The 14,497-nt window shown below is 37.9% G+C and overlaps 1 protein-coding gene across 1 annotated transcript in view; it reads right to left on the bottom strand.

Annotated features, from left to right (window-relative positions):
• ninaC (STKc_myosinIII_N_like and MYSc_Myo21 domain-containing protein ninaC) overlaps positions 1-14,497 on the bottom strand; it is a 262,582-nt gene that overhangs the window by 179,130 nt on the left and 68,955 nt on the right. Inside the window, exon 4 of the mRNA XM_090371467.1 lies at positions 5,220-5,389. Coding sequence (XP_090227593.1) covers positions 5,220-5,355 — 136 coding nt within the window. The 5' untranslated portion in view covers positions 5,356-5,389. The remainder of the gene's footprint in view (positions 1-5,219; positions 5,390-14,497) is intronic.

Raw genomic sequence — 14,497 nt, 5'->3', positions numbered from 1 at the left:
CCAAATACGGAGGATGCAGAAAGGTCAGGGAATGACCAACGCATATCCCGGAGCAATATGGCCTTAGTTGCTAATGCTCCTACAAACCAAATAACAGTAACTACAGCAGAAAGGAGCAGGTTGGTCTAGTATATCTGCAGATAATTCCGAAATTCAGGAAGTGTTTACCGAAGTCCTACAAAATCCATCTGCCTGCAGCTGCAAATACAACGAGCAACATTGCACAGGTTGTTTGCAAGAGATTGAAACTTTATGCTTACAAAGTGAAGATCGTCCAAGAAATTAAGCCTCATGGCAAATCACAAGGTAAGGAATTCGCTGTTCATATTTTCAACGGTATAAACGAAGATGAACGCTTTCTGTTAAAGTCGTTTTCAGTGATGAAGCGACATTCCACCTGTCAGGTAAAGTTAACAGACAAGTGTTGCACATGGGGATCTGAAAATCCCCAATCAGTTTGGGAACACGAGCGTGATAGTCCCAAGGCAAATGTGTGGTGTACACTGTCCTTCAGCCAGATGATTGTGCTATTTTTTTACCACGAAAACACTGTGACCTCTGCAAATTACCTAGATGTGCTCGAATTGTATGCTGCATCTCAGCCACACGTGTTTTATCAGTAAGATGGGCACCACCACACCCGAGTCGCATGTAAGCGATTTCCTAACCGATGGATCGGCCAGGATGATCTCGTTCCATGGTCTCCTCGTTCTCCGGATATCTTGCCTATGAATTTCTTTGTATGGGACTACGTAAAGCACAAGGTGTATGCAAAAAATTTAACGTCACAGAGTTAAAAGACTGGATTGAACAGGCAGCAACTTCGATTTCTCAAGAGATGCTTCAAAACACTTAGTACGAAATCGGCTACAGTCTTGACATTCCAAAGGTATCAAAGGTACCCAGGTGAAGGTTTACTGAAGTGCTATTTGTATTATAAGAAACTGCGATAACAAATTCTTTGGAATTTCTTTATTAAGTGCAGCAAACCGTTTTACAATACCTATTACAATAAAATGTTAATCTCGTTTTATAATCAGTTGAATAATTTGTAGACACACTGTATATCGGCCCACCTACGTCCGAAATTAAGATAATTAATTGTTCGGCAAATCACCCAATACAGCTTGCAATATGTGATTACGGAACACGATTGTCAGCCATAAAATGCATCTTTTCATGGTAAGGACCTTGGTTCATCAATGGAAAGGATCTATTCGTAGGAGCTTGGCCTCAGATTCTCTTTTTTCCAGGGAGTGAAATGTCAAGCATAATACCACACCACCTTTCATCGCCCGCCCCCGCGTGACCTAATGGTATGGTAGTTTTGTGACAGAGCAAATTACACAAGTTTTATTTTCAAATCTCTAATTTATAAAACCAGTTTTCTTATGGTATCCTTCTGGAAACCAAACGGAGTTACATTAATGACCATGCTTTCAATTGAAGTAGGGAAATATATTGAACATCTCACAGACGACGCGCGAAACACAGAATGACTATCTTCAAAAGAAATGATAACAGAGATCAGAGGGTGTATCAGCCACCCTATAATCACTAGGCTATTTAGTGAATGTAAGGCCAAATTAGGTCGAGGCTATTTCACAAAGCTCCTTTGCATCTCTCATCGACTTCATATTCTTTTCTTAGGAGGATAATCGGAAGGCAAGCAAGACGATCATGGAATCTTTCTTCTCGTATCATGTCAAAGAAAGGTCATTGTAGAATTAAGGAAATACGCGGTCGGTGAAGCAGATGACCTGGTCACTATGAATGCTGATTATGAATCTCTTTCGGATGCAGTCTCCTGACAGGCTACAACCTGCTCTATTACAGATAAAGAAGTAGATAAAACACCTGACCAGACTACAGGCTGTTTTGGGGTTGATAATATTGTTTGTTTTACAAGCAGTGCCATACGGATATTCAGTTCTTAATTCCGTTACACGAAATCTAAATATAAAGTTAAAAAAGATTAAATTTGCAAGTTAGCCTGTTTCTTTCATAAAAACAGGTACATTCAAAGTTAGAGGAAGTACAAACAAAACAAAACCACTCCTTCTTTATCCCTTAGGTTATTACGTGCATTTTATATTTATCCTCAAGTTTCCACAAGTGCCGTGACTGACTGAACTTCTCTTTAACTGGGACTACAATATGGGATCGCAATAATAACTTCAAAAAAAAAAACTCTTAAGGGGTAACCAGTATCTGTGTTACGAGTGAACGCATACGTTGAGCCATGACAACCACGAACATACACAGACGCGGAACATTGTCGTTGCCAATTTATATAATCTCCGCTGATTTTTATAAACCAGTTGGTACGGAGACAATTGACTGTGACAACCCTTCATATTCTTACCATCGTCAAGCTACCATAACAAGATTAACCGACGATGAACATGCATTGTAAACATTTGATGGATGGGATGATTCATTCTTTCAAACAGTGCTATTATACAGACGTATAGCGGATGCCAGAAAAAGAGATGTTTAAACTGTGGGGGAAAAAGACTAAAATATTTCTAAAACGTAGCTTGACGTATTTCTCAGAAAAACTACTCATTGGACTACAGCGAAAGGAAAAATACTATCTTAATACTCTTCCGTAGCACTACGGTTGTAATCAACATCCTTCCCAGGCTGTGTAATAAACGTCCGGGTTCAAATCCCGTCAATGATGCGAGAAACTTTTATGGGAAATTTTCATGCCGTGGCTGAGTTAGTTGGTCTCAGATGAGGAACGTAAGGTGTTTTTTTTTTTAACCTCTAGGAATTCCGGGTTTTTTCGGCCAACAAAACAGGCAATTTACAGATATAATACATTTCGGTAAAGATCTGAGGCTCTAGTCTCATAGCAGACGAGGGGGAAGGGAGAGGAAGGAACGGGAGAATTCCACTACAAAGGCTTTTTTAGCAGGTGAATCTGTAGTAGCTGTTCTCACGTGGACACGTAGGTTTCCTCTCTCCTTACACGCCTTCACCGCTAGCTCAGTGGTTAAAATCGGTGTTCATTAATATGTTATGGGGAAGGCCCGGATTCGAATCCCATCTCGAAGAGCAAGAATTTTTATGGACCTTTTTTCACACATTGGCCAAGTTAGTCGGTCTCGGATTAACACTGATTTTTTTTTTTTTTTTCCTCACCTGAAAGTAGTGTTTTCTCACAAAACAGACAGACAGAGCGGATATAGAATACACACAGATTAGAAATAATATACTTAAGCTTCGTAACCACTAGTATATGGAGGCAATTAAATGGACGTTGAGTTTCTAGGTACTCAAAAATCCACTGAAATGAAACTTGAATACGAAATTTAGCCATTTGTTTACACTGAGTGGCTGCTTTATTAAGTACACCTACCTAATAGCGAGTAGGTCCCCCTTTAGCCTTCAGACCAACCTGGATTCATTACGTCATTGACTCAACGAAATGTCGAAAGTGTGCCACGGAATGCTGGTCTATGTTGACTCAATTGTTTTCCACAGCTGTTGCAAATTCGATGGTTATGGGGCTCTACGTTAAAGATTCGTTGTACTCCATCCGACAGTTTCTCATCTGGATTGAGATGTGGTCTGGGAATGCTACGGCAGTAGACCGAATTCACTTTCATGTTTTTAGAACCAGATCACTATAATTATAGCCTTGTGATATGGAATGTTATTCTGTTGGAAGAACCCCTTTGCAGATGGTTACATCTTAGACATGATGTAACCATCTGCAAAGAGTTTCTGGAATGGACGGAAACTCCGTCCATCAAAAAGCAAATTGACCACAGAACACACGCAATTTTACAGGCATATTACAATAAACGGCGCAGTATGGTCTAAGTCGTTGATGTTCCTAAAATCCCACAACAATAACAGTGTCAGACTATGCAATGTTTTTCCAGTCCTCCAATCTGCAGTGTTGGTGTTCTTGCGCGCAATGTAACAATACTTTCTTGTTGTTTGCAGACAGGAGTGGAACCAGGTATAGCCATCGGCTGCAATACCCATTCGTGACAAGGTATGACAAGTTTTGCGTCCTGAAATGCTTTTATGATTACCACTGTTGTGCTTGGTTGTTATTTGACTGGCTAGCTTTTCTGTTACACTGTACAAGTTGGTTGTTGTTGGGTTTTGGGGGCTTCAGCAACTTAGGCCATATTGCGCCGTATGTTGTTGTTGTAGGGTTTTAGGAGCGTCAGCGACTAAGGCCATATTGCTCCGTGCATATTATCTGTAATTAGCGTGTGTTCTGTGGTCGATTTGCTGTTTGCTGGATGAAAAACCCAAGTTTCCGGGAGAAAAATCCATGCTACCCTCTCCTAAAACTGAGTCACGTTGTGAAAAAAAGGCCCATAAAAATTCCTCGTGTCATTGACGGTATTCAAATTCAGGTGTGGGCAAGATGGTGATTATACGCCCTGTACAAGTCTCGTGAGCCTCCGTTGGCCTCTAGCATCAACGAGCTGTTTCCGACCACCGTTGGCTGAATGGTATCCGTAGCCTAGTGGTCAGGCAAGTGGGTGCATAAGTACACGTGCCTTGAGTGACCGGGGTTCAAGCCCGTGACTGCTAAATATGGTGCTGTTTCTTATATTTAATCTATCGTGCGAACTTGTCTGATCGTTTGGTCGTCCCGGAGTATAAACAGAAAATTTATTTATTTATTTTATTTTATCTGGTGAGTGGATCAATTTCGATATACAATCGTACCTCAAAACCCCAAGCAGGGTTGCAGTTTCTGAAATACTCATACCGGCGCCTAGAGCCGGCTTCCGTGCCACGTTCAGTCACTGAACTCTTGCCCATTCTCTTGTCTTGCCTATTCTCTCACTTATTTGCATATATACTGCACCCAAACATATTTGCTTACCTACTTTACATCGCATGGTATACGAAAACCTGATTCTGTTACTGAAAAAACACTCGATTTCATGAAAAGGGCAAGTGTCCCTAATAAAGTGGTCACTTGTTTATAAAATATCATAATGCATAATTATATGGTTTGACAAAAAGCATTCCAGAGTTATTATACAATGGTAACCTCGCTCTATTTTACAATAATTGCTATCAAAAGGAACTGATTGATTTGTTTATTCTGTAACCTCGAATATTGTTCACCATTTGAAAATCTGTGCGCATTTTTTTTTTTTTTTTTTCCAATGGTTTTACAATATCATGTTTTGAAACTATCACTTCTTATATGGTAACTGATATTTATGACTTACTGTTTTCCAGATCTTTTGCAGCGTACACTTCTCCATAAGTTCCCTCTCCGATGACATTTTGTAAACAAAATTTTTTAGTTGGATCAGGCAGGTTATTGAAGTCGATATGTTTTGACAGAGAGGAATACCTAGCCATGTTTCTTCGGCTTAATGTACATTGACTAAGTGTCCTAAAGCCAAACGGGAAAAAAATAAAATAAAATAAATAAATTAGTTAATCAAAACAAGAGCAGTAACCCATTTAAGATTAAAAACTAAATATAGTATTATTTCTAATATTTTTTTACTATGAATAAAATGTAAATATAAACATTTTATTTATATTAAACTACAGCATTGAACGTTGGATTTAATACTGTAGCTTTTTTCCTAATAGTTCTGATAACACAGTAATGATAATTTTCATAAAAGTTATAAAAATATGTTGACGTCGGTTGATCCTTAAAAGTCGTCTTCTTGGATTTCTCCATTATATCAACAGTTATTCTCGACATAACTTTTTTTTTTTTTTTTCATAATTTAATTTTGTTCCTCCACTCTTTTCTGTCCTCCCAGTCTCCATATTTTAATTTCCTCTTTTCCATAGCCACCCTCACTCCCTCCATCCATGTGATTTTAGGTCTTCCTCTCCTTTTCCTTCTAAGGGGTGTCCATTCCATTGTTTTTTAGGTAATCTTTCTCTTCCCCCATTCTCATAACATGTCCATACCATTTTAATATTTTTTGTTCTATTTTGTCGATGATGTTTATTTGAGCGTCCATTGTTTTTCTTATATCTTCATTCCTAACTTTTTCTAGTTTAGAGATTCGGGCAGATCTCCAAAAATCCATCTCTACAGCTAGCAATTTCTTCCTTTACCTTCCCTTTATAGTCCAAATCTCAGATCCATATAGTAAGATACTCTGAAAAATTGCATTATATAGTAATCGTTTGATTTTTGGAAGAATGTTATTGCTTGTGAATGTTGGATTCAACATTCCTAAGACCTTTTTTCCCTCATTAATTCTCCTTGTAACCACACCTTCAGATGAACCATCCATCTGCACAATAGCTCCTAAATATCTAAACTGCTTCACATTCTTTATCTCTACTCCATTTACACTTTTAAAATATCCCCTGTTGAATTCATATATTCCATCTTATTAAAATTTATTGTCAAACCCCATTCTCTATATTGTTCCAATAGCTTTCTGCACATATAGTCAGCATCCTCCGCAAACAGTACCTGGTCATCTGCGAACAAAAGGTTTGAAAGGTAGATGTTTTGAGTCACACGTAATCCCATTGGGATCAAACTAGTCACTTCCAGTTACAACTTGAATAACGTGAGGGATAAACAGCACCCCTGTAGCAAGCTTTTTGATGTTTTCAATTTCTTTGATATTTCTGAACCAATTTTAATGCAAGCAAGTGTTACTTTTGTATATTTTTTTAATTATGTTGATCAGTGTTTGTCGTATTGATATTTTTTTCCATGGCACTCCACAGCATCTTTCTTGGGAAACTGTAATAAGCTTTTTCAAAGTCAATAAACACTAATCCTATATCCTGTCCAATAGCTTGGCAATTTTTCCAGAATCTGCTTGACCGTGAATAAATGGTCAATACAGGACCGTCCAGCTGTAAATCCACATCGCTCCTCCAAAATCCTTATTTCTTTCTCTAGTTTATTTTTCAGTATCCCACTGAAAAGCTTTCAAATTGGGTTTAAAACACCGATTCCTCTGTAGTTTGAGCAATTTATTCTATCCCCATTCTTAAACACAGAAGTGATGTAACCCAGCGTCATCTTTGATGGTATTTTTTCTCCTTTACATATTTTGTTAAATAGTCTCGTGAGCAGTGAAATGATTTTTCCTCCTCCGTATTTTAGCAGCTCCATGTTCATTCTTCCAGGTGCCTTCCCATTTTTTCCTTTTTTTACTTCTATTTCCACTTCCTCAAAGCTAATCCTTACTTCTTCCCATGTCCAGGAGGTTTCAACTTCGTTAGCTCTAAATTCTTCTCTGTTTTCACTCAGTAGTTCTCCATAACGTCTATACCATTCTTCTAATTTTTATTACACCCAGATTAGCCATTTATTTTTGATTGTCGCAAGCTCTTCAGCACCTTTCATGCTGCAGCAGATCTCTCACATCCTATCTTGCTGTTTACTTCAACGCAGGTTCTATCCCATGCCTCATTTTTTGCTTTGTCAATTTTAGTCCTCACTTCCCTATAGATGTTCCTATGTTCATCACTTTTAGAGCTAAGCCATCTGAGGTATGCATAATTTTTTCCCCTTTATCAATTCTTTTAACTCTGAATTCATCCAGGTGCTTGGTGTCTTTTTATCCATTCTGACCAATACTTCTCCTGCGATCTTCATTACTGTTGTTTTTAAGTGCTCATAAATGTCATTTGTATTCTTTCCGTAACTGTCATCTAATTCGTGGTTTAGTCTTCTTCTGTAGAGATCCGCAATACTCTCCTCCTTTAGGGATTTAACATTAAGCATATCATCAAATTGTTCAATAAATGAATATTACGCAGCCATTGATCTCGGTTTGCCGAAGCGTGGTATAAATCCCGTTCCTCAGAAGATATATTTATCGGCTTAGTTTTTACAGCTATTTTCTTAATGAAAATACCAAATATTAATGAAAAATATAAATGAAAAATATTAAACCAACAGTACTTAGTACCGTGCACTGGTTGTCCAGAAAACCAAAGTTGAAGGATAACTGAAAAAGAGAAAAGGTTGATTCTGTGAGTTTGGATTTGGACAGTGAGTGGATGCCGACTGGTTGCGGCAAGTGTTCAGGTTGGTTTGAAAAACAGTGGGAGAATTAAAGATGCCAATTTAGAAGAATAGTGTTCAAGGAATTATCTATTGAAAAGGCATGAAGAAGAAATTTAAATTCCATGCGGCAGAGGGTATAAAGACTTTGTAAGAGATGGAGGATTTAACCCAACTGTCCTATTTTTAACAGAGTATAGAAGTTTCAGAAAGGTTTTGGGAAGGCTACCCCAGATTCGCCTCTGTAGCCGAGTGGTCAGGAGCGGGAGTGCAGTAGCACACGCTCTTTGAGTAGACCGGGGTTCAAGCCCCTGACTGCTGAATACGGTCTGTCTGCCAACCCGCACTGGACCAGCGTGGCAGATTATGGTTCATTTCCCTCAGCATGAATTGTTGAGGAGGCTTCCATCCTGCAGTGGGTTGATAATGGCTGCACTTTACTTTTTACTTTTTACCCCAGATGTGGGAACAATATTCCATGGCACAGCAGATTTGAGATTTGTACAGAGTGATTAGTTGTTTTAAGAAGAAAAATAACGCTGAAAGAGAAAAACAAAACCTTGATTTGATGCAGAAGAAGCAAATATTTGTAATGTACTTATACCAAGAGAGATTAGAAGTCAGGATGATCCTTATAGAGAAGTGAACTTGTTTAGAAATGTGTGTCATCGAAGATAAGCATATGAGCAGTACATTATTTTTTGCAAGAAATAAGACTGGATCGAGTTTTAAGAGGATTGAAGTTAACTAAGTTTTCTTCTCCTCTCTGAAGGATTACTTGGGAATCAGCATTTAAGATGGTGGATATTCGAAAAGTTGAAGCAGTTTGTGCAAGTAAGATTTCTCAAACTGGAAAGTGGAATGTAGTGTGCTATCATCAAACTATTAATAGGATTTCTGGTCACCATAAGAAGGTTGTTAATATACAAGAGGAAAAGAATGGGAGAAAGAACTGAACCTTGTGGTATATTTTAAACACGAGCATTAGTGAATATGTTAGAAAACAAAAAAAAAACGGTCGGCAATCCATAAGGTGAAAGCTTATTTAGAAGACCTTTATGCCAAACACGATCAGAAGCCTCAGAAATGTCAAGTGCAACTGCTTGGGTTTCACCAAACTTCTATTGAATTTGTCCAAAGATAGTAACAAAAGCCAAATATCATGTGAACTTTTTAAAGTTGCTGTTTTTATTTCAAGAATTAACAAGTCAATTATTTTCACAGTCTGATTGTGTAGTTTTTTTAATTTGGCTGACGGGACCTGAAAACAGTGAAAAAAAAAAAAAAAGAAAAAAAGAAAAGAAAACAGTTCATGTGTCCGATTCTGAACGGTTAGAGTGCTATGGCTGTTTGAATTTAAAAAAATTGCTCTGGAGTTTTCAGTGATAAAAAATAAAAATAAGAAAACCCGTACATAATAAAATGGTCTGCTTATTGTTTTTTTTTTATCATTGAAGACTCCATAATTATCATTTAAAATTCAAACAGGAATAACTCCGGAACCATTCAGAATCGGACAAGTTTTATGATCATTATTTTAAGCTCCTGAAAGTACGGTATGCGTATATCTTGAATGTGTATGTATTGTGTAACCAATGGGATCAGAAGTATAACTAAATATTCTGCTCCTTCCAGCAAAATTTTCGAATGGACCTTCCTGTTCTTCAACGGCTATATCAAATCAGACCATGATATCCCCTGGTTCTTCATCCCCAACGAGATGGCACACCTGAGGCATAATAGTTTTACTACTCTCTCTGTTATTTTAACATTTAGTCTCGTCATTAAATTACCATATCGTAATTAATTTAAATTACGATATGGTAATTTAAAAGTGTCGGCCAACCTTCTGGGCACCCAGTGTAGATAACATAAGCCAGAGAAAGCTAATATTAAGCTACAACTTAAGGGTGCTGTTTTTAGGCGAATCATTGACTTAGCCCATATTGCACCATTGGGTGTTATGTGTATGTTCACGAGCCGATTTGAATAAGTGATTACATGGACATAAGTGTGAGCGCATATTGGTTAGCTAAGAAAAGAAAGGACATGTTTAATTAATATTCACCAACGCACACCAAAAAGCTTAGTCGTGAACAAAACGTCTAAGCAGGTTCGACGCCCTTGAGTCCTTAGGTGTGTCCCCCTGCTCCGGTAAGCTTTGATATACAAGTTGTAATCGGTGCATGTGCCAGTCCTAGAGTTCAGGAGCCATTTGAAAGAATGAATGTTGGAGATATCCGATCCTTTTTTGCTGAAACTGATGTTATTATGTGTAATAACATCAGTCTCAGCAAAGGGTGCGTTGCATCCCCCCCCCATCCCAAGGATCGTCCATGGTGAGGTAACTTATGATTTGGGAATGGTTGTATAACTCAGAACATAATTTTTTTTTAATTATAATACTCTGTTCATCTATTTATTAGTGAGAGGAAAGATAAAAAAAAATACCTTAGAAAATTAAATATTTGAACGGAGATCCGACCCAGAAAAGTTTTATAATTTCACGCGAATGGCTGATGATCTTTTGACACTTTTACGAGATCGAATGATGAAAAAGGATACGAATTACAGAAGCTTATCTGCCACAGCGAGATTGAATCAACGTTCTGGTCATTAAGTGGCGATGAAGCTTGGGCATGTTCCGACTACCCTCAAAAAGGTTCTAATTTGCTGAATTCTAAATGTAGCTGTGGGTAACCTAAAAAGCACTATATGCTCCTAAAACAAAGCACTGAAGTACAGAGAATAAACAGACTACATGTGAAAATCGCAGGAACTGATTTTTGACAACTCCTGTGAAGATGCTAACCAAGACATCTATGAATCGTCTTCTGGGAATGCTGATTCTGAAGAATCCAGGTTGAAACGCTTAGTAGGAGGCCTACTCCCAACCTCACTAGGCTTCATTTCACAGATCGCTTTCAGCCTATGGGGGGCAATTACACCTGGATGCCCACTTAAGTGCTTTATCCTTGATAAAGGTAGACGTCGCAGCTGAAACCAGTTTATGAACGATATCTATCTCTTCTGATCATTTTAACTCATATGATCACGTGACAATTACGGAAAAGTAGTGCACAGGTAACAAAAAAGTTTAGACCGACATTACAATTTTCAGCTATTTAAAGTTTTCTTTTAATCCTCAATCATAAGATATCACTGTATACGTGAAGTAAAAAGTAAACTGCAGCCATTATCAACCCACTGCAGGATGGAAGCCTCCTCAACAATTCATGTCGAGGGAATTGGACCATAGTCTGCCACGCTGGTCCAGTGCAGGTTAGCAGATCGACCGTATTTAGTAGTCATGGGCTTGAATCCCGGTCTGCTCAAAGAGCGTGTGCTCCTGACCACTCGGCTACAGAGGCCTTGTACAGCACACATGAAGTACTTTACTGTAAAGTCAAGTGCAGCATTGTAATAGTACTGGAATATATGAATGAATGTTATAATTTGGGTAAAAATTAAACTGAAATTTACTTAAGCGAAGAAGCGGATTATAATAAAAGACAAGACGCAAATGATTATGATTGCACAATACGAAAACTCCAAAGGGCTAAAAGCAAAACACAATAGCAAAAATAAGATGAAGTCACGGATCATTTAACACTGCCCTGAAAAAATGTATGGTTAAAAGGTAACATTACCGGTACAAACATATGTAGGTGAAGCTGAGGTCAGGTTGGTCGGTTGATTGTTTAACTATTACAGTACTTTATGTTGTTCATTGGGTTAAACTGACGGGGCTAAGAAGTTAATTGGAAGAGAACGAGATGTGCAGTGATCCAAACCATTTACAGAAACCATCAACAACTACTACAGCTAAAGAGAAAATAATGTTTATACACCATCAAATCGACTTCCTTGGGGTTTTCTTCAGTCTAAAAATCTTGAAAGGACAATTTTATATTTTAAAAAAATTAGATAAACTAATTTTGGAAAACTGGGCCATTTTTTTAAAATTTCAGTAATTCAATTAAAACACTGATATATTCGCCATGAGAAAATCGTTTCTATATTTAGCGATTACTTCAGCCAGTGCATGGTTGGCTTCGATAACAGATTTTGATTTGGAGGCCAGTTTTTGAAGAATGGCTGTTGATCCAAAAGCTTACTTTCAATGTAGACAATTTAACTTGAGGAAGTTATCCTTGAATGTCAAATGTAGATGCGTGTTTAGCATCATAAAATCTCTTAACATTAAACTCTTCCAGAACAGAAACTGACTCGTTGCATATCAAAACAAACAGGTATTCGTTTCCTTTAAATGAAAAAAACTATTAGTCATTCTATTTCTTCTAAAGTACTCCGCATTCGTTGGCGATTTTGATTTTCTTACCTGAAACAGAATCCATCTTGTCAATTTATTTTATTAATTAAAAAAAAAAAAAAAAAGCTTTAACACATTTCGAATTAAACAGAACCAAGTTCTAATAATAAAATAACACAAAACACAACAAACTAGGTGTAACGTAGCCGTGTAGTACACGCGTTTGGGTTGACCGTGGTTCGAGCCCACGTTACCCACTTAAAATACGATCAATGAAAACATTCTTGCCATAGAGCGAGTTTTAGAATTGTGACCTGGTATCACGCTGGAGTATAAACAAAAATATTTCAAGTTAAAAAATTGTAATAAACAGGAAATAAGGAATGATTCGTGACATAATCAAAGCCTCCCACTTACGCAAATAACATCAATGTCACGTAGCCAACTATACCTGTAGGTTTTGCAACCATCTACATAAAGGAGTACTTTTCAAAAGAATAAAAAGAAATTAATTAAAAAAAGTAGGCAATGATTTTGAATGCAGATTTTACTGTAATACACAACTCCGACTCACATATACAGCTAATATATACTCACTGGACAAAAAATTAGAAATCTAATAATTATCTGTTGACGCCAATTGCAAAATTGGCGTCAAGATAATTATTAAATGGCGTATGATCACTAGTTCCTTGATACTAGATAAATACCGCAGGCTTTCGTGGATGGACTTCTTAGTCAATCCAGTCACGGGGGAATCAGGTGATGTGTCCGATTTTCAGAAAGGTATTGTTGTTGGGTCACGTTTAGCTGAACCCACAATTGAGAAAACAAAAGAAATCATTAGTGTGTCGAAAAAAATCATCGCAAAAGAATAGAACGAATGAAAGACGAAAGGAGAATGCAACTCTAAAAAGGAAGAAATGAGGCAGAAAGTCGGTACTCCTAAAACGACGCTGCAGGAATTTAAAGCGAACTGTGCATCAGAAGATAAGGTCCAATATGCAACAAATGATTGAAAATTTTAATTAGGCAAAGAAAGACCAACTTGTAACCAAACTATGCGACAGAAGTCGGAGAACCAGGGATTAGCAGTGTGTGCCTATACGAAATACACTTACTTTTTGTAAAAAATCGAATGATTAGATTTGAGTTGGCAGCACCACTTATACGGTTAATATTCTCCAGATCTGGAACAGTGGAAAAAGATTATGTGGTCTGACAAGTCTCGATTGGTACTTTTTGGTACCAATGGTCGGGTGAAAATGTGACATGAAACCATGCACCCACACTGTCTCGTGTCGCGGGTTCGAATCTCGCCTCGGGCCCGGATCAAAGTACAGTAATACCCCGACTTACGCTACCCCGACTTACGCGAACTCGGAGTTACGCGGTTCTTGATTTTTTCGTTTGGCAACGCTGCCGCCCACTATCTTCAAGGTCGTTTTTCATATGTTATCGATATCCGGTTCGACGGCGGAGATTGAGAGCGAAAGATGAACAAAATTAAACTTTGCTGCTTTTATGTTTTTTATATCAGTGAAGGGGAAACACATTTCACCATAATAACGTAAAAACCCACACATTTCCAGCTATCGGTATAATCGCAAATGCAATTAGATCGAGTTTACTACCAGTTTATAACAGATTTCACTAGCAGGAACGCAACTGGATTTTTATTGTTTTATGGTAGTAACCCCTAGAAATGTGAGGTGTTAATAGTGTATCTCTGCCTTTATGGTGTTGTTTATTCAGTTGCTACATGCGCGCAGCTTTGTTTATGCGTATCAAGCGTGCTCCTCGTTTTGTAATTGTGCTTTATTCCCTAAAAATGAGTAAAATACTTAATTAAAAGGTGTGAAAAGGAAGCGTCCAGGTGAAGACACTGCAAATTCAGAGAGAAAAAGAAAAGCAATTATCGATAAACAGAGGCGGACTGGATCAAAAATTCTTACCCGGGAAAATTTATAGTGGCCTCGCACTATGGTTTATGGCCAAAATCACACTGGCCCACCGGGGTTTCCCCCGTAAGGCTTATGGCCAGTCCGCCTCTGTCGATAGAGAAAAAATATGAAATTGTGAAACGCTTTGAGCGAAATGAAAGACCATGTGATATTGCACGTGCTACAGGCCTAAATGAAGCAACGGCGAAAAGCACAGGACAATTGCAAACTTGGCAGGTTGAAAATTGAAAAGATCTCAATTGTAAAGGGCTTAAAAATTTT

This window comes from Mastigoproctus giganteus, chromosome 4 (genome assembly GCF_048544385.1).
Source record: "Mastigoproctus giganteus isolate SK-2022 chromosome 4, ASM4854438v1, whole genome shotgun sequence".
Taxonomy (NCBI): Eukaryota; Metazoa; Arthropoda; class Arachnida; order Uropygi; family Thelyphonidae; genus Mastigoproctus; species Mastigoproctus giganteus.
This window is presented reverse-complemented; position numbering and strand designations above follow the sequence as displayed.